Raw genomic sequence first — 24,639 nt, 5'->3', positions numbered from 1 at the left:
AATTTTGGTTAAAGTTTTTTGTAAAGTCAAATATCTCAATAACTATCAGAGATTTTGATTTGAAACTTCTCATATGCATGAAGGGTCATAATTGTATGTCACTGACCAAGTTCCATAACTCTATCTTGCATTTAGGCTGATTTATCTCCCCTTTTCTACTTAGTCTTTTGGTTAATGTTTACATGCAAGTTTTACATATCTCAATAACTATTAAAGATATTTATTTAAAACTTCACATATGCATTTAGGGTCATAATTTTAGGTCACTGACCAAGATCCATAATTCTATCTTGCATTTGGGCTAATTTTTCTCCCCTTTTTCAACTTCGAAATTAATGGTAAAGTTTTGCTTGTAAGCTGTTATCTCCATAACTACTGAAGGGTTTGTGCCTTTTTTGGGACAATTTTATGCATTCATAATAATAAAGCAGTGATTTACTTGATAAAACATCTTAGTAACAAGCCTTTGTACCTTTTCGGTCAATTTTATGTATTCATAGTTAATTAGCATTACTATACTCAAAAAAACACCCTTGTGACAACTTTTTTGAATAGTCGAGCCTTACTGTCCTCAGACAGTTCTTGTTATGAACATGTTAGCACTAGAAAAGAATCCTGGAAATCTTTAAAGGTAAAAAGAGTACTGTACATGAATGAAATATCATTTAATAATTGGTCAACTATCAACATTATCCTCAACCAAAAGGAATTTATTCAATACAGTGTCAGAGCACTACCTCTTGAAACTTGACAGAAATTATGATCACGCTTATTTTTCTTTCATTATTATGCCCCCATTTCGAAGAAAAGGGGGTATATTGCTTTGCACTTGTCGGTCCGTCGGTCCGTCGGTCCGTAGACCAAACGGTTTCCGATCAATAACTAAAGAACCTTAAGGCCTAGGAACTTCAAACTTGGTATGGTGATTGGTCATGACCAGTAGATGACCCCTATTGATTTTGGGGTCAAAGGGTCAAAGGTCAAGGTCACATTGACCTTGTAAGCAAAAACGGTTTCCGATCAATAACTAAAGAACCTTAAGGCCTAGGAACTTCAAACTTGGTATGGTGATTGTTCATGATCAGTAGATGATCCCTATTGATTTTGGGGTCAAGGGGTCAAAGGTCAAGGTCACATTGACCTTGTAAGCAAAAACGGTTTCCAATCAATAACTAAAGAACCTTAAGGCCTAGGAACTTCAAACTTGGTATGGTGATTGGTCATGATCAGTAGATGATCCCTATTGATTTTGGGGTCAAGGGGTCAAAGGTCAAGGTCACATTGACCTTGTAAGCAATAACGGTTTCTGATCAATAACTAAAGAACTTTAAGGCCTAGGAACTTCAAACTTAGTAGGGTGATTGGTCATGATCAGTAGATGACCCCTATTGATTTTGGGGTCAAGGGGTCAAAGGTCAAGGTCACATTGACCTCTTGGGTAAAAACGGTTTCTGATCATTAACAAAAGAACCCTTAGGCCTAGGAACTTCAAACTTGGTATGGTGATTGGTCATGACCAGCAGATGACCCCTATTGATTTTGGGATTAAGGGGTCAAAGGTCAAGGTCACATTGACTTTGTAGGTAAAAACGGTTTCCGATCAATAACGAAAATACCCTTAGGCCTAGGGACTTCAAACTTGATATGGTGATTGGTCATGATCAGTAGATGACCCCTATTGATTTTAGGGTCAAGGGGTCAAAGGTCAAGGTCACATTGACCTCTTAGGTAAAAACGGTTTCCGATCAATAACTAAAGAACCCTAAGGCCTAGGAACTTCAAACTTGGTATGGTGATTGGTCATGACCAGTAGATGACCCCTATTGATATTGGGGTTAAGGGGTCAAAGGGCAAGGTCACATTGACCTTGTAGGTAAAAATGCTTTCAAATCAATAACTTAAGAACCCTTTGGCCTAGGAACTTCAAACATGGTATGGTGATTGGTCATGACCAGCAGATGACCTATTGATTTGGGGGTCAAGGGGTCAAAGGTCAAGGTCACATTGACCTTGTATGTTAAAAGGATTTCAGATCAATTAACTTAAGAACGCTTAGGCCTAGGAACTTCAAACTTTGTATGATGATTGGTCGTGACCAGCAGATGACCCCTATTGAGTTTTAGGTCAAGGGGTCAAAGGTAAAGGTCATGACCAGTAGATACTTGATAACCCTTATTAATTGTTCACTGGGTCAGAAGTCATGCATAATAACCTTTTCACATGACTTATTGGCTGCTGATAGGGGGCATACATGTTTTACAAACATATCTTGTTGTATATAAATTGCTGTGAAGAGATAAATTAGCTGTCTGAAAGTGCATTTCGGTGAGTGAAATGGCGAGATTTTAGCATTTTATCATTTGAGCACCTTGTCTGGTATATATACTGGAGTACGGTATTAAGTGTGATGCTACAACTATTCTTTTTTTCAGTATCACTCCAACCAAAATATGTCTATTGAAAACTTCTGTAATAATAGGTATTCTCATAGGCAGCAAAATCAATTATGATCAAATTTTAATGTCTTTCTTTTTCAGAATGCATTACATAAGAATTTAGAAATCCTGTACGAGATATTTGAGAGCAAAAATAAGGTGTTGCTTCCACATAACCCTGGTTACGAGGTGTCAGGAATTGAAATGAATGTAAGTATTAAAATATCAGTTTTTACTCTCTCTACTTTTTTCCTATATAAAGAATATCTTTAAGTTTAGTGTTTAACAAAGTATTATGAAAGTACAGTGCACTCCGGATACAACGAGATCGTCGGGACTTCGGGTGATTCCTCGTTATAACCGGATCTCGTTATAACCGGAACAGAACAAATTGAGAAATCCGACACCGTCGAGCATCATTTATTTCTTCTTTCGCGTGCATCCTTTTTGAAGAGTATTTAATGGGAGATAACTCTTTGCAATCAGACGTTTTGTTTTATTTAAATATACATGTATATAAATATATCTAGCTATCATAGAATTTAAACAAAACATGAAAACACAACCTACGTCTAACCGCGTGTGTTTTTTCATTAATATGAACATTTTTAAATTCGTTTTCAAAAGTCACGCAGTGCATTTCTCACGAACACCGAATAACACCGCAAGAAATTAGCCGCTTGTGCTAATCACTCAATGAAATTGTTTTGTTATGACATTTCGTCACCTTAAGGACAATTTAGCACGGAGCGCTGACAAAACAAGGCTGACACATTTGATCGCTAATTGCTCGACCCATTATCTCGTCCCGCGTCAATGATTTCTTCCATAATTGACCATTATTATTGGTCATCATTGTTTTTCTCAAGGTGACAAACTGATGCAGACGAAGTGCAAAAGAAGTGACCTCGTTAAAATTCTGAAAAATACGCATAGGACGGCGAAATTATGTACGTTGTAACCGATATCTCGCTAAAACCGATCTCGTTATAAACGATAAAAAATGAAAGGAAAATAGAAGGAAAAAGGCCGGGACACAGTAGAATGTACGTTGTAAGCGGTATCTCGTTAAAACCGATCTCGTTATAAGTGGAGTAGACTGTACAAATTTTCATGTCCCCATATCGATTGGTGTGGATTTTTTTTTTTTTTTGTCATATATTTTTGCCAGTCCGTCTGCTTGTTGAGAACTTATGCCTTAGCCATAACATGTTTGTTCTTAATATAAGAGCCTGCATAATAATAGTGTTATTTGGGAACATAAAGGGCTTAATTTACTATCCCTTGGTTCATTGGCAGACAACTTGACCTTTAGACTTATACTTATTTGGGCTACCCTATGATTATACCTTTATGTTGATTTGATTGGAAACAAAACAGAAGTACCAATTCTACACAAGTCTAAAAATTACAGTAATTATACAAAATTAAGATAGAATGATACAATATATACATAATCTAATTGTTTTTCAGTCATGTTCATTTTTCACCTCTAATGCTGTCCCATTGAAACTTGTATTTAAAAATGCTACGGAGAACGTCGGTCCGGTTTACGCGATGTTCAAGGTCGGTGATGATCTACGTCAGGATATGATGACGATGCAGATTGTGCAGATTATGGACCATCTCTGGCTGAAAGAAGGACTCGATCTCAAAATGATCACATTTAGTTGTCTCCCAACCGGTCCTAGAAGAGGTACTTGATAAAATGTTTTGGTCATTTGAGAGGCACGCCATGACAAAACCAAGATAATGTGTTTGCGACCAGCATAGATCCAGACCAGCCTGGGCATCCGCGCAGTCTGATCAGGATCCATGATGTTAGCTTACAAACCCTATTACAAGCACAGAAACTGATAGCGAACAGCATGGATCCTGATCAGACTGCGCGGATGTGCAGGCTGGTCTGGATCCATGCTGGTTACAAACAAACTATGTTGGTTTTGTTATAGTCGGCTAAGTGAAACAATAGGTAACAGTAAATTTTCTTTGATACTCATCCACAAAACAGATGGGGGGATTTCAGTGAAATTTCACAGAATTGTTTGTCACCAAGCCTAGTTGTGCTTACTCTCTTGATTTTTCACTTGAATTAATTTTTGGCACAGTTATGGCCCCTTAATGGTCAATTTTTGAGTAAAATAAGCTTGTCCACTTTACATCTCCAAAAACTGCTAGGGGATTTCAGTGAAACTTCACAGGATTGTTTGTCACCAAGCCCAGTGGTGCATAGTATCTTGAATTTTCAGTAAATTAACTTTTTCCACCCTTCATCTCCAAAACCAATTGGGAAATTTGAGTGAACATTTATAAAATTGTTTGCATGGTGTCATGATTTTCCAAGTCTAGTTGTGCATTGTGCCGTGATTTTGTGCATGATTTTTTCGCACAGTTTTGGGCACTTTATGAAGATTTTTTTTAGCGAAATTTGTTAAGACTTTTTCTCCTACACTTTTAATAGAATTTCAATTAAATTTTAGGCATGATATTTATCAAAGGCGGTCAGGCATATATTACCATTATTTTGGCTTATATTAAGGATTTTATGTCATAGCTTTCTTTTGAGGACATACGTCACTTTTCAGTGACAGCTCTTGTTTTGTTGGTATCTCCAAAACTACTGAACAGAATGGGTTGAAACTTCACACGCCTTTGCTGTGATAATGTAACATGATGGATAAAAGTGCCATAACTCTGAGTCACCTATTTCAAAGTTATTCCCCTTTTCTTACTGTCAGGCTCTGAGAATAGTCCAGTATGCTGTCTTATGGACAGCATTTTTAAGCTTGACATATACAGAATAATCGACCTAAATGCAGTCACCCATTTGTCTGGGCCGGCGTCGCTGTGGTTAAGTTTTTACGTGTATGCTGGTACCTCCAAAACTACTGAAGGGAATGGATTGAAACTTCACAAACTTGTGCTTTGTGATTATCTAACATGATTTGCACAAGTTCTATAACTCTGATTTGCTTTTGTGCATATTTATGCCCCTTTTTCGACTTAGAAATTCTTGGTTAAGTTTTTGCGTGCATGCTGGTATCTCCATAGCTACTAAAGGGAATGGATTTAATTTTCACAAACTTGTTCTCTGTGATTATCTAAGATGATTGGCACAAGTCCCATAACTCTGATTTGCTTTTTTACACAATAATGCCCCTTTTTCGACCTAGAAATTCTTGGTTAAGTTTTTGCGTGTAAGCTGGTATCTCCATAACTACTGAAGGGAATGGATTGAAACTTCACACACACTTGTTCTCTGTGATTTTCTAAGATGATTGGCACAAGTCCCATTACTCTGATTTGCGTTTGTGCATATTTATGCCCCTTTCTGACTTAGAAATTCTTGGTTAAGTTTTTGCTTGTAAGCTGGTATCTCCATAACTACTAAAGGTAATTGATTGAAACTTCACGCACTTGTTCTTTGTGATTATCTAACATGATTGACATAAGTCCCATAACTCTGATTTGCTTTTTGTGTTGCCTTTAAAATATATAGGGGTTACTTTTGCCAGTGGTGTCAGTGTCGTTGTTGTGTTGGCGGCGGCCCCTTATGCTTGTCCAGAGCATATTTTAGTCACTATAAGTAGGATTGACTCCAAACTTGGTATGCATGCTTGTTTCAATAACTTGAAGTGCAGTGCACAAGAATCGTTTACCCTGAACTTCTTAATTTTTGAGTAATTGCCCTTTGTTAATTTTCTTACTTTTTTTTGGTCCGGGCCATTTCTCCTAAACAATATAAGCTATTGACTTGAAACTTCATGGGATGATAGATGTCATTAAGAAGAAGTGCAGTGTACAATGTACAAGAACCTGTACTCTGCACTTCTTGATTTTTGAGTTATTGCCCTTTGTTAATTTTCTTATTACTTAATAGGCTTGTCCAGAGCATAACTTGGTTGTTATAAGTTTGATTGACTCCAAATTTAGTATGTAAGCTTTTTTCATTGACCTGACATGCAGTGCTTAAGAATCCATCACAGAGTCCTCCATTTGATCTGTCAGTGTAAAACTTTTCCTTTGTATTTTATTTTAAATAATATAACAGTTTTATTAATCCTGATGTAACATTGTTACAATCAGTTCAAATGCCACTTAAATTCAAGGGACATGTACATTGTAAGAGTGATGTTTATAAAAAACCTATATTTAATAAAAATGCCTATGTGACATATATATGGCTATACTGTTCACAGGGTGACACATCCAACTCGGAGAGTTCTAGTTTGCATTATTATGCCCCTTTTTCAACTTAAAAATTCTTGGTTAAGTTTTTGCTTGTATGCTGGTATCTCCATAACTACCGAAGGGTTTCTGCCTTTTTTGTGACAATTTTATGCATTCATAATAATCAAGCAGTGATTTACTGGATAAAACATCTTAATAACAAGCCTTTGTACCTTTTAGACAATTTTATTATGTATTCATATAGGTAAGCATTATTATACTCAATGAAACACCCTTGTGACAACTTTTTCGAATAGTCAAGCGTCAATGTCCTCAGACAGCTTTTTTTTTTTTTAAATATTAGGTATTATTGATAATTGATCGCATTTTGACACCTGAACAAAGTTATGTTCTTGCATCATGCGTCATCAATATTTTATTTATCTGTTCTATTACTATATAAATCACTCTTTTTTCTTTAACTCAGGATTCATTGAAATCATCACAGAATCTGAAACATTGAGAAAGATTCAAGTGATGTCAGGGGTCACGGGTTCATTCAAGGATCGTGTAATTAAGGATTGGCTTCAGAAGCATAACCCAACAGAGCTTGACTATCAAAAGGTATGGTATAGGTTTTGAAAATGACATGACATATGAGCCGTGACATGACAATTCCAACATAGTCGTCAAATGATGTAATCTGGAAATGTTACGTCAAAATTGACAACAATTTTTATGCTCTCCCAAGGGTGAGCATATATATAGTCCCAGCTTTGTTCGTCCGTCTGTCCATCTGTTTGGAAGTAGATAGATCTCATTGGGTAGATGTGCAGTGCACAAGAACCATAACTTTGCCTTGCCAAATTATGGAGTTATTGCTCTTTGTTCATTTTTTACACTTTGAACTTTGTCCGGGACATGACTCTAAAAAAATAAGAGATATCAACATGAAACTTTGTAGGTAGATAGATCTCATTAGGTAGATGTGCAGTGTAGAAGAACTGTAACTTCGCATTGCCTAATTTTTAGAGTTATTGCCCTTTGTTCATTTTTACACTTTGTCCTGGACATTACTGTTAAACTACAAGAAATATCAACAATAAACTAAGTTGGTGGATAGTGCTCATTGAGACGAAGTGCAGTGCAAAGAACAGAAACTGTTCCTTGCCTAAGTTTGGAATTATTGCACTTTAAACTTTGTCTGGGACATAACTCAAAACTTGAAAAGGTATACTTTTCTGCGTCCAAAACTTATTGGGGAGCATCACCCTGTCAACAGGCTCTTGGTTTAATTATATGTTGCACGCTTTTCCAATCAGAACTGTGCAGTTTTTTAACAGTGCACACAACAGTTGTATGTAAACAAAAACAAATAAAAAAAATTAAAAAAAATTGTTACTGCACTAAAATAATAAAACTGTTCACCACAATGATGACGATTTTCGCAGTTTAAAGATACATGACTCATTTTTAGAGCGTTAAGGTTAAGTACAAACTGCACTGATAAACTTGTTCTGGTAACCAAACACTTAATGAATCATATCTTAAATACCTGGAAAGAAAATTTCAAGGAAAATATGAGTTGACAAATCTAATTTCAACTAATCAAACAACACTTGACATATTGTCCTTGCAATAGAAAGCACTTTCAGGGCTTACTTGCTTAAAACATTTAAACAATTAGAACATGTATTCTTTTGATTGTTATTGTATTTCCAGTGTCAAGATATTTTCCAAGTATTTCTTTTCATTGTTACATGATGTGGCTGATATTTATATACATGTATATATATATATTGGAAAAAACACTTTAATGTTAATAGAACAAGGAATATATCACATCACATGGGTATCATTGTTTTATATTAGAGACACTCCAAAACAAGAGTATATAATTGAGAGACAATTGTTAAGTGTAGTAGATGTGTGAGTAAGACGCTTGAAGTTGTTGAAATACCATCCTGCTTTCTATAAAATTATGGGAAAAACAAAATTTCCTTGAAATTAAACAATGCCTCAAGATCCATACTTATTTTCATAACAATTAGGAAAATATATTTCAAAGTAAAAAGTTTAGTGAAGTGTACAAAGGAAGTAGTTTATACATTGCATACAATCCACGTAAATTACCAAATAGATGTCAAAATAAGAAAAATAGCCCCAACTGCATCAGTCTTGCAGTAGATACAGGGTGATATTTCATTTTGTTAATATTTTGCATTATTATTTTAAATGTACTCTGTCAAGTTGTTGTTATAGTTTATGCTAATAAGTGAAAGTCTGGGGCTTTTTATTAAGATGTACTCTCACAAGTCCTTGTAATAGTTTATGCTAATAAGTGAAAATCTGGGTTTTTATTGCGTGAGATAAAACCCATATTACTCATGACATTGTGAACAAAGCTTTGTAGAACTGTTTTGTGGCTTACTTATTATTTTATGATTCTTTAATTTCCTTAAAATTGTATTGTGTGTCTTTTAAGCATATTTCTTGACAATAACTACGCTAAAAATAATAAAAAATTGTCACCGCAGTTATTACTCTAAGCTGTAACTTCTTTTGTTTTGCACAGTAGTATGCCTAGCTGTTGAATGTCTGACCTCATTTTCTTTACGGGGTCTGTTTCCCAGGCCTTTACAACATATTTATCCAAAAATAATGAAATTTGTCTTGCATGATTAAAAAAAGATTACATTTTGAGAATCTTTGAAAAAGTTAAATGTCATGTCATGGCTCATATATAGTTTTATACTTTTGAGTGTCTATAGCGATAAAAGCAGTCTTTTAACCAGCCTAGCCTGTGCCTGAAATTTCTGACAGACTGATCCTTTTCATAAAATAATCCTTTCTTGAATTCACTAATGGACTGATCCGGTTCCTGAACTTACTATTGGAATGATCCTGTCCCTATAGTTATTCAAATGGATGGATACTTTTCCTGAAATTACTAATAGACTGATCCTGTCCCTGAAATAATACATGGACTGATCATATGCCTAAAATAATTGAATAATTGATGGATTGAACCTGTCCCTGAGATAATTAAAAGACTGATCCTGTCCCTAAAAAAACTAAAAGACTGATCCTGTCCCTGAAATAACTAATAGTTTTATCCTGTTCCTGATCTTGTCCCAGAAGTAATTTAAATGGACTGAAATTACTTGTAGACTGCTCCTGTTCCTGAAATTACTAATGGATTGATCCTGTTCCTGAAATAACTAATGGACTGATCCTGTTCCTGAACTAACTAATGGACTAATCATGTCCCTGAAATAACTAATGGATTGATCCTGTCCCTGAAATTACTAATGGACTGATCCTGTTCCTGAAATAACTTATGGACTAATCATGTCCCTGAAATAAGTAATGGATTGATCCTGTTCCTGAAATTACTATTGAACTGATGATGTCCATGAATAAACTAATGGACTGATTGTGTCCGTGAAATAATGAATGGACTGATGATGTGAATAGAATAACTAATGAACTGTTACTGTCCCTTAAAGAACCCAGCCCTGAGGGGCGTCCGTGGCAGAGTGGTTAAGGTATTTTACTTCAAATCACTTGCCTCTCACCACTGTAGGTTTGAGCCACTTCAGCGACTTCAGATATTCATATGATTAAGCTATCCAGCTAGCTTACGGAACCCCGGTGGTTCTACTGAGGTGCCCATTTGTACCTGAAATAATATACAGAGGGGCACCTGAGGTCTTCCTCCACCAGCAAAGCTGGAAAGTGGCCATTTGACCTATACTGTGTCAGTGTGACCTAAAACCAAAATATAAAAAAAAAAAAAAAAAAAAAAAAAATCCCAGCCCTGAAATAACTAACCCAGCCCTGAAATAACTAATGAACTGTTCCTGTCTCTGAAATCACTAATGGATTGATCCTGTTCATGATATAATTAATGAACTGATCCTGTTGCTGAAATTACTGCTGAAATGATTATGTCCCTGACCTTACTGCTGGAATGATTCTACCCTTGAAATTACTAATAAACTGATCCTGTTCCTGAAATTACTAATAAACTGATCCTGTTCCTGAAATTACTAATAAACTGATCCTGTTCCTGAAATTACTAATAAACTGATCCTGTTCCTGAAATTACTAATGGACTGATCCTGTTCCTGAAATTACTAATGGACTGATCCTGTTCCTGAATTAACTAATGAACTGATCCTGTCCCCGAAATAATTAATGAACTGATCCTGTCCCTGAAATTACTATTGGACTGACCCTGTTCCTGAAATTACTAATAGACTGATACTGTCCCTGAAATAATTCATGGTCTGATCCTGTCTTTGAAATAACTAATATACTGATCCTGTCAAAAACTGATCCTGTTCCTGAAATTACAAGTGGCCTGATCCTGTTCTTGAAATAACTAATGGACTGATCCTGTCCCTGAAATAATTAATGGACTGATCCTGTCTCTGAAATTACTAATATACTGATCCTGTCCGTAAATATGGTATTGCACGGCTGAACATGTATTTTGAAATTGCCTCATTTGCGTTATACAAACATAGTGTTAAGACACATTAAATGTAAGCGTTATACCATAGGCACGTCAAGGAAAATTGACTTGCGTTATATAATTTTATTTAACTCCTTCAATAAATTCAGTATTAAACTTACGCTCATTCAATATCCTCTAACCAATTTCTTCTAAAATCTTTTAACACATGTGTTTTTCAGGCTGTAGAGAACTTCACACGTTCATGTGCTGGATACTGTGTAGCCACATATGTGTTAGGCGTATGTGACAGGCATAATGATAATATTATGGTGAAACAAACAGGTCACCTGTTTCATATAGACTTTAATAAAATACTTGGCGATGCTCAGATGTTTGGAAATATTAAGAGGTTAGTATACTAATAAAATTGTGATGACTTAAAATGAGCCGTGTCACGACAAAACCAACATAGTGCGATTGTGACCAGCATGGATCCAGACCAGCCTGCGCAAACCCACTATATTGGTTTTGTCGTGACACGGCTCAAATATTTGAAATTATCTTGCATTTTATGTTAATTGTTTAAAAATTTGAAAGGCTTGAAAAATTTGAACAGCTGAAATTTGAATAAATTGAAATTTTAATGGCTTATTATATTTTAAAATTTCAGTGATTTTATTTAATTTGCATAAATTTCTAAATATTACTATATGGCTTTCGCAAATTTTTAAGCTATCCAAGTTTGCAGGTTAAGGAATTAGAAAGGAATTAGGAGTTTCCTTCATAAGATGCTGGTAAACTATCTCCATAAGTTGCTGTAATGAGAAAATTTCAAGTAACATAACTCTGACTTGCTTTTTATGAGAATTATGCCTGTTTTCAACTTTGGAATTCTCCATATCCATTTTAAAGCAGCACGCCTCCAGATTCATGTTAATTTTCATGAAAATTTTTGGAAACGAATTTAAAAGTAAAATATTGTGAGAAGAACAACAAAAAAAAAGTGATTCACATATTTCAATCAGCACTTACAATGCAAGAAAATTTCCAAAAAGTGGTCAACATATGCAAAAACAGCCCTTACTGCGTTAGTAACACATTAGAAGAAATATGGTGGTAAAATACTACAAAATCAGTCGTTAACCCCACATAACATGTATAAAAAACTTGGATCTTGAATTATTTTACCTTTCTTAAAATTTTAGTTCATTTTTTTCAATATTGATTTTCTTAAAATATTTCGGCTCATTTGGAGGTGTGCATCTTTAAGGTGTCTGCCCGCTTAGCTCAATAGGGAGAGCATTGCATTAGTAATACAGGGGTGTCTGGTTAGATACTTGATCAAGACGTAATTTCTCTGTAACAATTGTTCTCTGACATGGAGACTAATGGGCACTGTCTCTCACCGTTGATCCAGAAATCATGTGGGATTAGTAGTCTGTAATTTAGGTAGAAATTGGTAATTACTGGTTAGTTATCCAGGAAAGTCAGTAAGGTGGAATGACCTCTCTAATGTGAGCAAAAGAATGTATTAAAATTTGGTGTAAAAATCAGAAAAGACAAACAAACATTTATTATGTGTAAGGCAAAGCAAAACATACTCAACTGAGACATTGAGTGATAAAAACATTTTATCACACACCCTTGCCGATTTTGCGACTCCATAAATATGGTATTGCACGGCCGTGCATATATTTTGACGTGACGTCATAAGCGTTATACAAGAGGCTCGCATAATATAATTTTATTCAACTTGTGCAATAAATTCAGTATTGAACTTACACTCATTCAATATCCTCTATTTATTTTATTTGCAGATCAAACTTCTACTATCTTTGTGTTTTCATTTTCAGAGATCGTGTAAAGTTTGTGTTGACATCAGATATGGCATATGTAATAAACGATGGAGATCGGCAAAGCGATCGGTTCCAGCATTTTATTGATATGTGTGTTAAAGCATTTAATATATTACGTAGACATGCCAACTTGTTCATCAATTTATTCTCATTGGTAAGTTGTGGTTATATCAATTTGTTATAAATATCACTGAGGAATAATGAATAAGAAATATATCTCACTTAGGAATGGGGGAATATGAAATATATATCACTGAGGAAAATATATCACTGAGAAACAAGGGAATAAAAATTATATATCACTAAGGAAAATATATCTCTGAGGAATGAGAGAATGAAAAATATATATCACTGAGGAAAAAGGGAATAAGAAATATATATCACTAAGGAAAATAAATCTCTGAGGAATGAGGGTATAAAAAATATATATCACTAAGGAAAATACATCTCTGAGGAATGAGGGAAGAAGAAATATATATAACTGAGGAAAAAGGGAATAAGAAATATATCCTACTGAAGAATGAGGAAATAAGAAATATATATCACCGAGGAATGAGGGAATAAGACATACATGTATGTATCATGGAGGAATGAGTAAGGATTATATTTCACTGACGAATGATTGAATATATAAGGTATCTCTCACTGATGAAAATATATTTGAGTTATAAAGCAAAGTTTGAATAAGAAAGATATCCAGCTAGATTATGTAAGGTTATTGGTACTACTTAGCAGCCTGCTTATGCCTGAAAAAAATGCTGGAACTCCTGGAGATGCATCTGGGGTTTTCTTCAATTTATGAAATAGAAAAGTCACCTGAACTGTTAATCCAAACCCCTCTTCCCCCCTTAACTCCCCCCCCCACAAAAAAAACAACAAAATAAACAACAAAAAAACCCACAATAAACCCCGAACAAAATAGTGACAACTGAAACTAACTAAATATGACTGTGGTTGCTGCTGTGTTAGTATGACTTAAAAACTAACCTTGTGTTCAGCATATTGTGAATATATGACTTATTATTGTTTAACAGATGTTACGGTCAGGTATACCAGGTATTACGGAGAAAGGTGTAGAGTTTGTACAGAGGGCGCTGCTGCCAGGTCTGACTGATACCCAGGCTACTTCAATGTTCACAAGGTATTATAGAACAATATTTAGCTTTCTTTATATGTGCATACATAGGGAATGGATGTGTTTTTTTTTTCAGTCCTAAAAATAAAAACAAGAACAATAGGAAACAAGCAAATATCAGTGTTATCCCAGGGGTAGATAAGAATTCAACAAATGTTATAAAAGTCATATAAGTTTTTTCAATGCAAGTAAGTAACTAAAAGAACATAGGTCACATATGGTATTTTTGAAAATGAAAATTTAGTGTTATGCCCACTTAAATCAATAAACAGGAATGTGAGGATGTTGTTGTCCTGTCTGATTGACTGCCTGTCTTCTGTATACAATGTTTATTTTAATCATATGTACATTGAATCTAATGGTCGTTTGTCTCTCATTGCCAATTTATGAGAAATAACGTGGGATAAATAGTCGGTCACTTGCAATAAAAATTGGACACTACTGCTGAGTTATCCAGGAAAGCCAGTTAAGTGTATTGAGATATGACCGAAAATGTGTTAAAATTGATTTAAAAATATACCCACCCGTAAAGCTCAAATTTTCTAAAAACAAAGAATTTCTCACAAACTTAGGGTTACTTATTAAAGCAGCATGCCTCCAGATCAGCGAAAATATTTCAATAAATCAAATTTGTGAAAAATGTACTAAGATTTTTAGGAAAAGTAGAAAGATTCAAGATTCAAGTAATAATTTACATGTTATGAGCGATTAATGGTTATTTTTTTCATTATGTGTAACTATATTTCTACTGCGTTACTAACGCAGTAAGGGCATTTTTTGCATATTTTGACCTCTTTTTGTAATTAACATGGGTTGTAAGTGCCATTGATAATGTGTAAATTGCTTCCTTTTGGTTACTATACAATATTATACATTTAATTTCAATTTCAAAATTTTCATGAAAATAAGCATTAATCTGGAGGCGTGCTGCTTTAACAGATGTGGGATAGAGACATTCCTGTTTTATAAGCACATTTTATTAGAAATACAGATCAGAAATTGATAAAGTTTTTTTACATTTGATTTATCTTGGCTCCTTCCTCTTCTATAAAAAGTTAATAAGTATATAGGAAATATTTGTGAGTGTTGCGTGAAACTGTATAAGTGGTTAAGTTAGTCACATGGAAATTTGCCAGTTGATGAAAATGGCTAAAATTTCCTCATGCGTAAATATCAACCAACCTGTCATTGAATTCTACTACTACATGATTTGCTAATATTTCCTCATGCGAAATGAGTTTGCTAACTTTTCGACATGCAGAAGTATCCACTTATACAGTACAATGGGTTTCATATACATGTAGAATTTAAAAATTGAGGCCACAAATTTAAGTACTACAATGTCATGAAATGTCTTTTTGGACAGAACCAATGAACTGCATTGTAATTAATTATATAGTGGTCACACTAAAGAACTGTGGTCATTATGAGTATTGACAAAAGCATCTTAAATGGTATATTTATTGAAACACTTAAAGCATCCTTCAGCTTTTTTAAAGGTTATAATTGAGCCGTGTCACGACAAAACCAACATAATGGGTTTGCGACCAGCATGGATCCAGACCAGCCTGCGCATCCGCGCAGTCTGATCAGGATCCATGCTGTTCGCTTACCAACCCTATAACAAGTAAAGTAGCAGATAGCGAACAGCATGGTACCTGATCAGACTGCGCGGATGCGCAGGCTGGTCTGAATCCATGCTGGTCGCAAGCCCATTATGTTGGTTTTGTCATGACACGGCTCATATTATATGTTCATTTTAGATAAATCATTTCAGATAATTGTCAAATCAAAAGAATTAAGGTGGAAAATGAAATTTGCCAATGCTTAAATACATAAACAATGAGGAAACCCCTCCATACCTATAATCTCATTATTAAAATTAGTGAAGGGGAAAATTTGTTTCCCGATCTTTTATTTTTAGAAACAAACGTCACTGTCCTACAAATAGCTCTCTGGATGCTGTTTTGAAATATGTTAACAGTGATATGATGCACTTTTCTGAAAAAAAATTACTGAAAAACTTAAATTGAAAAAGACAACAGAGAAATATTTTTCCAACAGAATATAAAAGCTGAAGGCCACTTGAAAATTACACAGGTACCAATTTTTGCCTGAAACAATGCATGAAGGGGCACCTGAGGCATTCATGGAGGGGCATCTGAGGGCTTCCTCCACCAGTAAAGCTGGAAAGTTGCCGTATGACCTATACTGTGTTGTTGCGACTTGAAAGCCAACCAAAAACAAAAAAAAGAAACAGAAAAAAAACAACAAACAAACATAAATTACATTACAGAATGATACAGGAAAGTTTAAGTGCTAAATCTACCCAGTTTAACTTCTTCATACATAACCTGGCTCAGATGAAGTTTTCTAGTCACAATGAAGGGGCCCTGCTGTCATTCGTACCTAAAGTTTATAAGTAAGTATAATTTTATACCTAACCTCTCTGAAATATTGTAATGGAGGACTGGTCCTGCTTTGAATTTAGAATGTTCCCTTGTTGACTTTAGGGAGTTTAAGATTAGGTCCATAATGGAAGGACTGTAATTCCAAATAATTAATGTTGATAGTATTTAATATCATATGTGAAAATAAACCATGAAAAAATTAAATAGGGGTGTTGATGGTTGTAAGATACATGATTAATTTTGATATGTCTGTACATGTATATAGCATATAAGTTGTTCTAGAACAAAATATTTTTATTCATGTCATACAAATGTTCATACAAAGTCTGGATAAGAACTGGATACTGGATCAACGTTATGTTTTCCATCAATTTTACATAGAATATCCAAATGACACATATCTATTGCTGTTTATTTTAATAATTGAAATAAAATAAAACGACTATGAGTAACATTTTCATATTTAATTTTGTTATATGTATATGACTCATACATGAACGCTTCAATAATGTTATTGCAAACAATAAAGCAATATCGCACTAAATACAATTCAAAGTTGGATTGTTTTGGCCGCTCAAATTTGACAGGGTATCCCATCTTAATAATTCGACCGAGAGGAGATCATACGTGCTTTTTATTACACATTTACTTTTTGCTAAAGTCCAAATACATACAAAAACACTCAAACAGTATCATACAAAAGCAACGCAACGCAAACGCAAAACACAGTGTTCAACAGTCCAAAAGATTACCGCAAATGACATCAAATTGAACAAGCTAAATATCAAATCAATACACATAAGGCTTAACAGTCAAAATAATTAATTAACAGTTTCGATCTTAATGAACCTGCCTATTAAGTTATTAACTTCTTAATATATTAGCCTATACAGGGTGTGGCGGGCGGCTAATTGAGTGTGTTATTGCTTCGTCGTCAAACAAAAACTGAGAAAGTTGCACGAGAAACTCGGGCTTTTATATTATTAACAGCTAACTCTTTAAACCCGGCCCTATATAGAAATGATAAGATAAACACGGTAACCAGTGTAATGTAAACAATCTATAGATAATGACCGAGGTTTGCCGATTGCCACGTAATGATAGCTTTACACAAGGTAGCAGACGATTATTTCTCTAAAATAAATGGGATTATTTTAATTCTAAAATAATCTTTATTATTTTAATAATTGAAATAAAATAAAACGACTATGAGTAACATTTTCATATTTAATTTTGTTATATGTATATGACTCATACATGAACGCTTCAATAATGTTATTGCAAACAATAAAGCAATATCGCACTAAATACAATTCAAAGTTGGATTGTTTTGGCCGCTCAAATTTGACAGGGTATCCCATCTAAATAATTCGACCGAGAGGAGATCAGACGTGCTTTATATTACACATTTACTTTTTGCTAAAGTCCAAATACATACAAAAACACTCAAACAGTATCATACAAACGCAACGCAACGCAAACGCAAAACACAGTGTTCAACAGTCCAAAAGATTACCGCAAATGACATCAAATTGAACAAGCTAAATATCAAATCAATACACATAAGGCTTAACAGTCAAAATAATTAATTAACAGTTTCGATCTTAATGAACCTGCCTATTAAGTTATTAACTTCTTAATATATTAGCCTATACAGGGTGTGGCGGGCGGGTAATTGAGTGTGTTAATGCTTCGTCGTCAAACAAAAACTGAGAAAGTTGCACGAGAAACTCGGGCTTTTATATTATTAACAGCTAACTCTTTAAACCCGGCTCTATATAGAAATGATCAGATAAACACGGTAACCAGTGTAATGTAAACAATCTATAGATAATGACCGAGGTTTGCCGATTGCCACGTAATGATAGCTTTACACAAGGTAGCAGACGATTATTTCTCTAAAATAAATGGGATTATTTTAATTCTAAAATAATCTTTATTATTTTAATAATTGAAATAAAATAAAACGACTATGAGTAACATTTTCATATTTAATTTTGTTATATGTATATGACTCATACATGAACGCTTCAATAATGTTATTGCAAACAATAAAGCAATATCGCACTAAATACAATTCAAAGTTGGATTGTTTTGGCCGCTCAAATTTGACAGGGTATCCCATCTAAATAATTCGACCGAGAGGAGATCAGACGTGCTTTATATTACACATTTACTTTTTGCTAAAGTCCAAATACATACAAAAACACGCAAACAGTATCATACAAACGCAACGCAACGCAACGCAAACGCAAAACACAGTGTTCAACAGTCCAAAAGATTACCGCAAATGACATCAAATTGAAGATTCCATTCATCGCTGGGAACCCAAGCGTATAAATAGAACCCACAACTGACGCCATTGTACGGCAACGCCATACACTGCAACGCAAAAAACAGGAATTGCCAAGTACTACGGGCAAAACCAAATAACGCAAACTGCAGTCCAAACACATGGACAAACTGTATGATACTTCCAAAATTAATTTCCTGATTATAGGTCGGCCTACCCTGACGGGTATTCCGTCACGAGCAGTAGAACCATACACAGGGTTTTAAGTTAAAATGCCAACAAAACAGAATACAATGTCTGATCTCCTCTCGATCGGAAGAATTTTACGCCACAATAAATTTATCAAAAAATTTATCCCCCAAATTCTTATTGGGAGACTGGTACATTTTTAATGATAGAATCTTTGAAGTAATCTAGGAGGAATTCCAAACCAATATCATTGAGATGAACCCCGTCTGCCCGAAAAAATGCAGTTTTAGCATCAATGTCTGGCTTAATTGTGTCACTTTTACCCGATGAATGAACTAATTGACGGCCTATCCTGTTAACTCGTTTGCGTTTATTTTCCATAGCAACCCAACCCCCCGTGGCATTATGCCAGGTCTGCCTCTGTAATATATCTACCCAAATTAGTACCGTTGTAGGGAAAGCTTCACGTAAGTAAAAAATTTCATCCCGAATAACATCTTTCAAATTTAAAATCGGTAAATCTGCCAAATCATTACCTCCTAAATGAACAATAATAATGGATGGAGGTGAAGAAAATAACACCTGTGATTCAATAGAGTGACGGAAAGACTGCCAACGTAGGCCTCGAACACCCCACCAGGCTATTGTTAAATCTTTCAATCTCAAATTAGGCTTTCCTGTATTCTTTGCCCGCTGTCCAGCCCAGAACGGGATCGAGTCACCCAGGACCCAAACATCCGCTTCAGTCTCTAGAAGCCTGACATCCACCATGTCGTCCAATTCGTCGGCTTAACCTTCTGACCCCTCGATTGTCTGGCATCGACGCGCGGGTTATCCTGCACGTGCTCTTGACTCTGCTGGGGCTGGGCGCTACCACAATCATCTACTGCTCTACCTGCACGACGTGGAGTTGAATTTTGTTGACATTCGACGGTCCCTCGTGCATTTCTCTGCAAACGACGCTCCCCTAGAGGAATTTCAGGTACTGAAGCTGCCTGTCCTCTCTCGCTGCGTCGCATAGCCATTTCTCTTCTCGAAGGTTGAATCCTTCGGCGTGTACGACCTCGTGGCATGGCAAATAAATTTCAGCTTACTCTAATTGAGTGTGTTATTGCTTCGTCGTCAAACAAAAACTGAGAAAGTTGCACGAGAAACTCGGGCTTTTATATTATTAACAGCTAACTCTTTAAACCCGGCCCTATATAGAAATGATAAGATAAACACGGTAACCAGTGTAATGTAAACAATCTATAGATAATGACCGAGGTTTGCCGATTGCCACGTAATGATAGCTTTACACAAGGTAGCAGACGATTATTTCTCTAAAATAAATGGGATTATTTTAATTCTAAAATAATCTTTATTATTTTTCCATTATTTGAAATACTTACAGAAAATGTGCAAATTGTAAACCAATCCACTTTAATTTAGTATGTTTCATAGTTCATAACAGAACCATTGTGATTTTGTTAAATTCTATGTATATCCTGTCTTTCTCTGCACTAACAGATGAACTAATTTGCTGACATAGTCTTATCAACTGTCAAGTATTTGCATGATCATTGATGTCTTAAATTCATCCTAAAAGTAAATGCATTGCATTATCTCTGCAAAAAAAGTCATATATTTAAAGTTAATTGGTCCTTAATGGAAGGTCTGTTTATACAACAAATGAATACATTGATAGACTTCATTATCAGACAATATTAATAACTAATCACTAAAGAATTATACACAGATGTTGTTGGCAAGTGCGAGATACATGATCTGATATTATATATATTTATATAACAGTTAATAAAATGTTGTAGAACAAAATATTATTATTCATCATATAAATGTTCATGCAAAATGACTTTATCAACATTTTTTTCAAAGATATATTTTATAAGAATATCCGTCTACCAAGTTTGTTCAAATAAAAGCCCTGGGGTCAAAATTGGCCCGCCCTAGGGGTTATTGATTTTCCATATATGTATATTGTAAAAACTTAAGAAATCTTCTTTTAAAAAACCTAAAGAGCTAGAGCTTAGATATTAAGCATGAAACATCTTCTAATTGGCATGTACCAAGTTTGTTCCAACAAAACAAACAAAAGCCCTTGGGTCAAAATTGGCCACACCCCTGGGGGTCATTGATTTTCCTATATGTACACATCTTTTTGAACTGTTGTTATCCCTCAGCAACAGCAACCAGTAATGTTTTTACACATGCACTTTTACAGATAAAAATATGAACTTTGTGATATCAGTTTAAGATTTAGATATTATATCTGCTTTTGTTTATAGCTTACAATATTACTTGTTCCTTGTCATGCAGTTTCTATATTCAGGTGAACGATTTCAGGGCTATGGTGGAAAACGTGCCCATTGTAGACCAAACCACTTTAGATACAGTTTATTAATTTGGTCAACTTTCTATGTCAATGTCAATTTATGAATGATAACTTTAAATTTCAGAATAAACTTGATTTTGTTTTCATTTTAGTCAACAGACTGATGGTAAAATAAAGCATGTTGAAGTATTTGGTATCCAGAAAAGGTATACACCAGAAAAGCATTACGTAAGTATGATAATATTTTCAACTAGAAAAAAAATATCTAAACAAATAAGATTTGTACATAAATCAAGTGAAACACTTAAATTAAAAAAATCTGCAAAGGATAATTAAGAAAAATGCTAAGAATTTACATGAAAATCATTCATTTTTTGCGATTCCGAATCCGATTTAAGAAAAAGCATCATTTTTTGGTTATTTGGTAGAATAAAAATGTTGGTCCTGGAAAAAGAGAGAGATGATCTTGGACAGTTAAACAACTCACAGCTGATTCAGAAATCATACGGGATTATTACTTTGGTTACAATAGGTAAATACTGGTTAGTTATCCAGGACAGTCTTTTAGGTGGATTGACTGCAGATATATGACCAAATAATGTTCTAAATTCAGCATAAAAAAAACAACAACAGAAAAATTACCAAACAAAGCAAAGTTTTGATCAAAATTTGAAGAATGAATTGTATTATATATTTCAGATTTACACTTTAAAAATCGTGCGAGAAAACCAAAAAGTACCAACTTATATTTTCCGTATTTTCCCTGAATTTGTGGAATTTAGAAACAAATTGGCTGCAGAATTTCCTCTCGTGAATTGGCCACCACTTCAAGGAAGGTAAGTGGTTTCAGCAGATACATAGAGGAAATGAAATGATTGTTTTACAGTTACTTATTTTGATGCTGCCTGAAAGGTGAGCATACGAGTATAGTTACTGCTTTGTCCTTTTGTCTTTCCCTTCGTCCCCTTTTCTTGTCGGGAAAATAACTCTGAAACAACAAGAGGTATCAACATGAAACTTTGTAGGTAGATAGATCTCATTTGGTACATGTGAAGTGCACAAGAATTGTAACTCTGCCTTGCCTAATTTGGAGTTATTGCCCTTTGTTAATTTTTTTTACATTTTGAGCTTTGTCCGGGACATAACTGTGAAACTATAAGAGATATTAACATGAAACTTTGTAGGTACATAGATCTCATTGTGTAGATATGCAAGGCTCTTGTTTTTTTGTATGTAAATTGTGAAAAATTATGTTATCACACTTTCTTCAGTTTTGCCTGCCTTTAGTGGGCCAATAAGGAGAGATGAATTTGTTGTTGAAATTAGGACTCGAGCAAATGGTCATTTGGTATAGAGGTCAACTACGTCCTTGAATGTGATATGCTTTAATAAAAACTGATGAATAAAAACTGCTCATGCAGGTCATGCCTTTACGGATAGAAATACATTTAGCAAGCGTCATTGCTGTAAACTAATAAAAAAAGCTTATTGCAATGAAGACCCTGGTAGTTTCATTATCAAAATATAACAGTCAATTTACATGGAAAGCATGACAGAATGATTTCTTTATACGAAAAGAAAACAAACTTATTTATTAAATAAGTTATTTTTCAAAGCATAACACATTTATTGTATAAAAAAATGATTTGTTAATTCTTTTGTCTTGAAAATTTGCATAACTGGACATTGTGGAGAAGGGAGTTGCTTTATAACTGGTGATTTATATGTGTGTGTTATTGAGTGTTCTAATTTATACAGGGTGTGGTCAGCTCCGGTGGGAGGCAAGCGCTGGTAATACTGCTTGCATTGTATGCCTTATGAAAATGTTTGAAACCTTAACTTTCTAAATATATATGTTTCTCTGTGAAATGAAATTTTCCCATGTTTCATGCATATATCTTATACGAAATTACCTATCAAAGCAGCTTATAGAATGGCCTGATTTGCTCAGCAGGTAGAGCCTCTGGTCTATGGAGTTAGAATAATGGGTTTGGCACCTGGTTTTGTGTAGTAATGTAGCAAAAGGGAAAAGTATATATAGGGACATAATACTTGACATAATAAGACTGTCTGATGACATTACCATTTCTATATTTGGGTTTCAAATCACTCGTCTATCATTTCTGTGGGTTTTAATCCCACAAGGAAGCTTAAATAATTTAGCTGGCTCATGGAATTTCATTGGTTCTTCTTAAGTCCCATCTAGTGCCTGAAATAATTATTATTGAGGTGGCACCAATCAGTAAAGCCAGTAAGACACTGTATGACCTTGACAGTATTAACGTGACTTGAAACCCTACAGAAATATTTGGACTGAAATAAAAGGGAAAAAAGGTCTTTTTCATAGATATAATTGATGATTGTAGCATTATTATTTTTTCTCTCACTTTCCTTTCTTCATGTTCTGTACTGTGGACAGAAATTCATATTATTGAATGAGAATGATTTTGGCAGAGTTGAATAGAAAAGAATCTAGACACGAAGGGTCTTTAATAAGTTGTATTACAGGAATATTACAATTTCTTTTCATGGAATATTTTTCCCTGTGGATAGAATGTCATATTATTAAATAAGAAGGATTTTACACAGAGATAAATAGAAAAAAGTATAGGCATAAAGGATCCTCACTTTATTCAATGATATAACAGAAATGTTACCATTCCTTTTCTCAAAAATATTTTTCTCTGGATATTTATCAAAATGCTTATGAGACGTTTTGCTGCATGTTTATATAGAGCAGGGGTGACCACTTTACAAAGGTATGAGTGCAGTGCTTATAAGAAGTGCTTTTAACTTATTTGATCTCACTGGGCTAGCTTTATGTCTTTAACTTCACTGTAATGTAAATAGTTACAGAAATTATGAATAAAAGCTATCATAAGCTTTTAACAAATGATAAGTTGTAAAATTGTGTATGAATTGTGTAATTTGTGCAAAAAATGTGTAAATATATAATATGCTAATCAGTAAATCAGTAAAATTACTGTACTCATCATGGTAACAATATCTTATACTAGAATATCTGAATTAAAAGAATAATGTGTTTAAGAAATTCATAAGGGTATTTGTGGAATCATTCTATGAGACAGCTTTAAAAGCATTGAGAGAATGTTTTCATGTGCTAAAGATATTTAGCTGAATTCATTTAAAGTATTGTTTTCAATCTTACTTGTTGATTCTGGCTTACTACGCTATGTGAGAACATAAAAGATTATATTGCTTATTGTATGTAATCTGAAAATTATAAGACTGTTTATTTCTGTTGAAGTATCATAAGGCTTGATTTAACCTCTTGCTTTATCTGTCAATACAGTGCTTTTTATTTCTCATCCCTCATAAATGAATGACTTTAA

General features: G+C 34.3%; 1 protein-coding gene across 4 annotated transcripts in view; it reads left to right on the top strand.

The window, feature by feature from the left end:
* Positions 1-23,182, top strand: part of LOC132723114 (phosphatidylinositol 4-phosphate 3-kinase C2 domain-containing subunit beta-like) — a 60,298-nt gene extending 37,116 nt beyond the window's left edge. For 3 of the 4 annotated variants that reach the window (XM_060707783.1, XM_060707782.1, XM_060707781.1), the window contains 10 exons: positions 2,538-2,645; positions 3,909-4,131; positions 7,093-7,229; positions 11,307-11,476; positions 12,921-13,077; positions 13,958-14,064; positions 16,355-16,480; positions 21,439-21,514; positions 21,986-22,122; positions 23,045-23,182. In XM_060707783.1, the coding sequence (XP_060563766.1) occupies positions 2,538-2,645; positions 3,909-4,131; positions 7,093-7,229; positions 11,307-11,476; positions 12,921-13,077; positions 13,958-14,064; positions 16,355-16,480; positions 21,439-21,514; positions 21,986-22,122; positions 23,045-23,081 (1,278 nt within the window). In that variant the 3' untranslated portion in view covers positions 23,082-23,182. The remainder of the gene's footprint in view (positions 1-2,537; positions 2,646-3,908; positions 4,132-7,092; positions 7,230-11,306; positions 11,477-12,920; positions 13,078-13,957; positions 14,065-16,354; positions 16,481-21,438; positions 21,515-21,985; positions 22,123-23,044) is intronic. The other variant, XM_060707784.1, reaches the window with a different exon arrangement.
* Positions 23,183-24,639: the final 1,457 nt, after the last annotated feature.

Source organism: Ruditapes philippinarum, unplaced genomic scaffold (genome assembly GCF_026571515.1).
Source record: "Ruditapes philippinarum isolate M1 unplaced genomic scaffold, ASM2657151v2 ctg4537_1_1_1_1, whole genome shotgun sequence".
In the NCBI taxonomy this organism is placed as follows: domain Eukaryota; kingdom Metazoa; phylum Mollusca; class Bivalvia; order Venerida; family Veneridae; genus Ruditapes; species Ruditapes philippinarum.
Note: the sequence above shows the minus strand (reverse complement) of the source record. Positions and strands in the feature narration are given on the sequence as shown.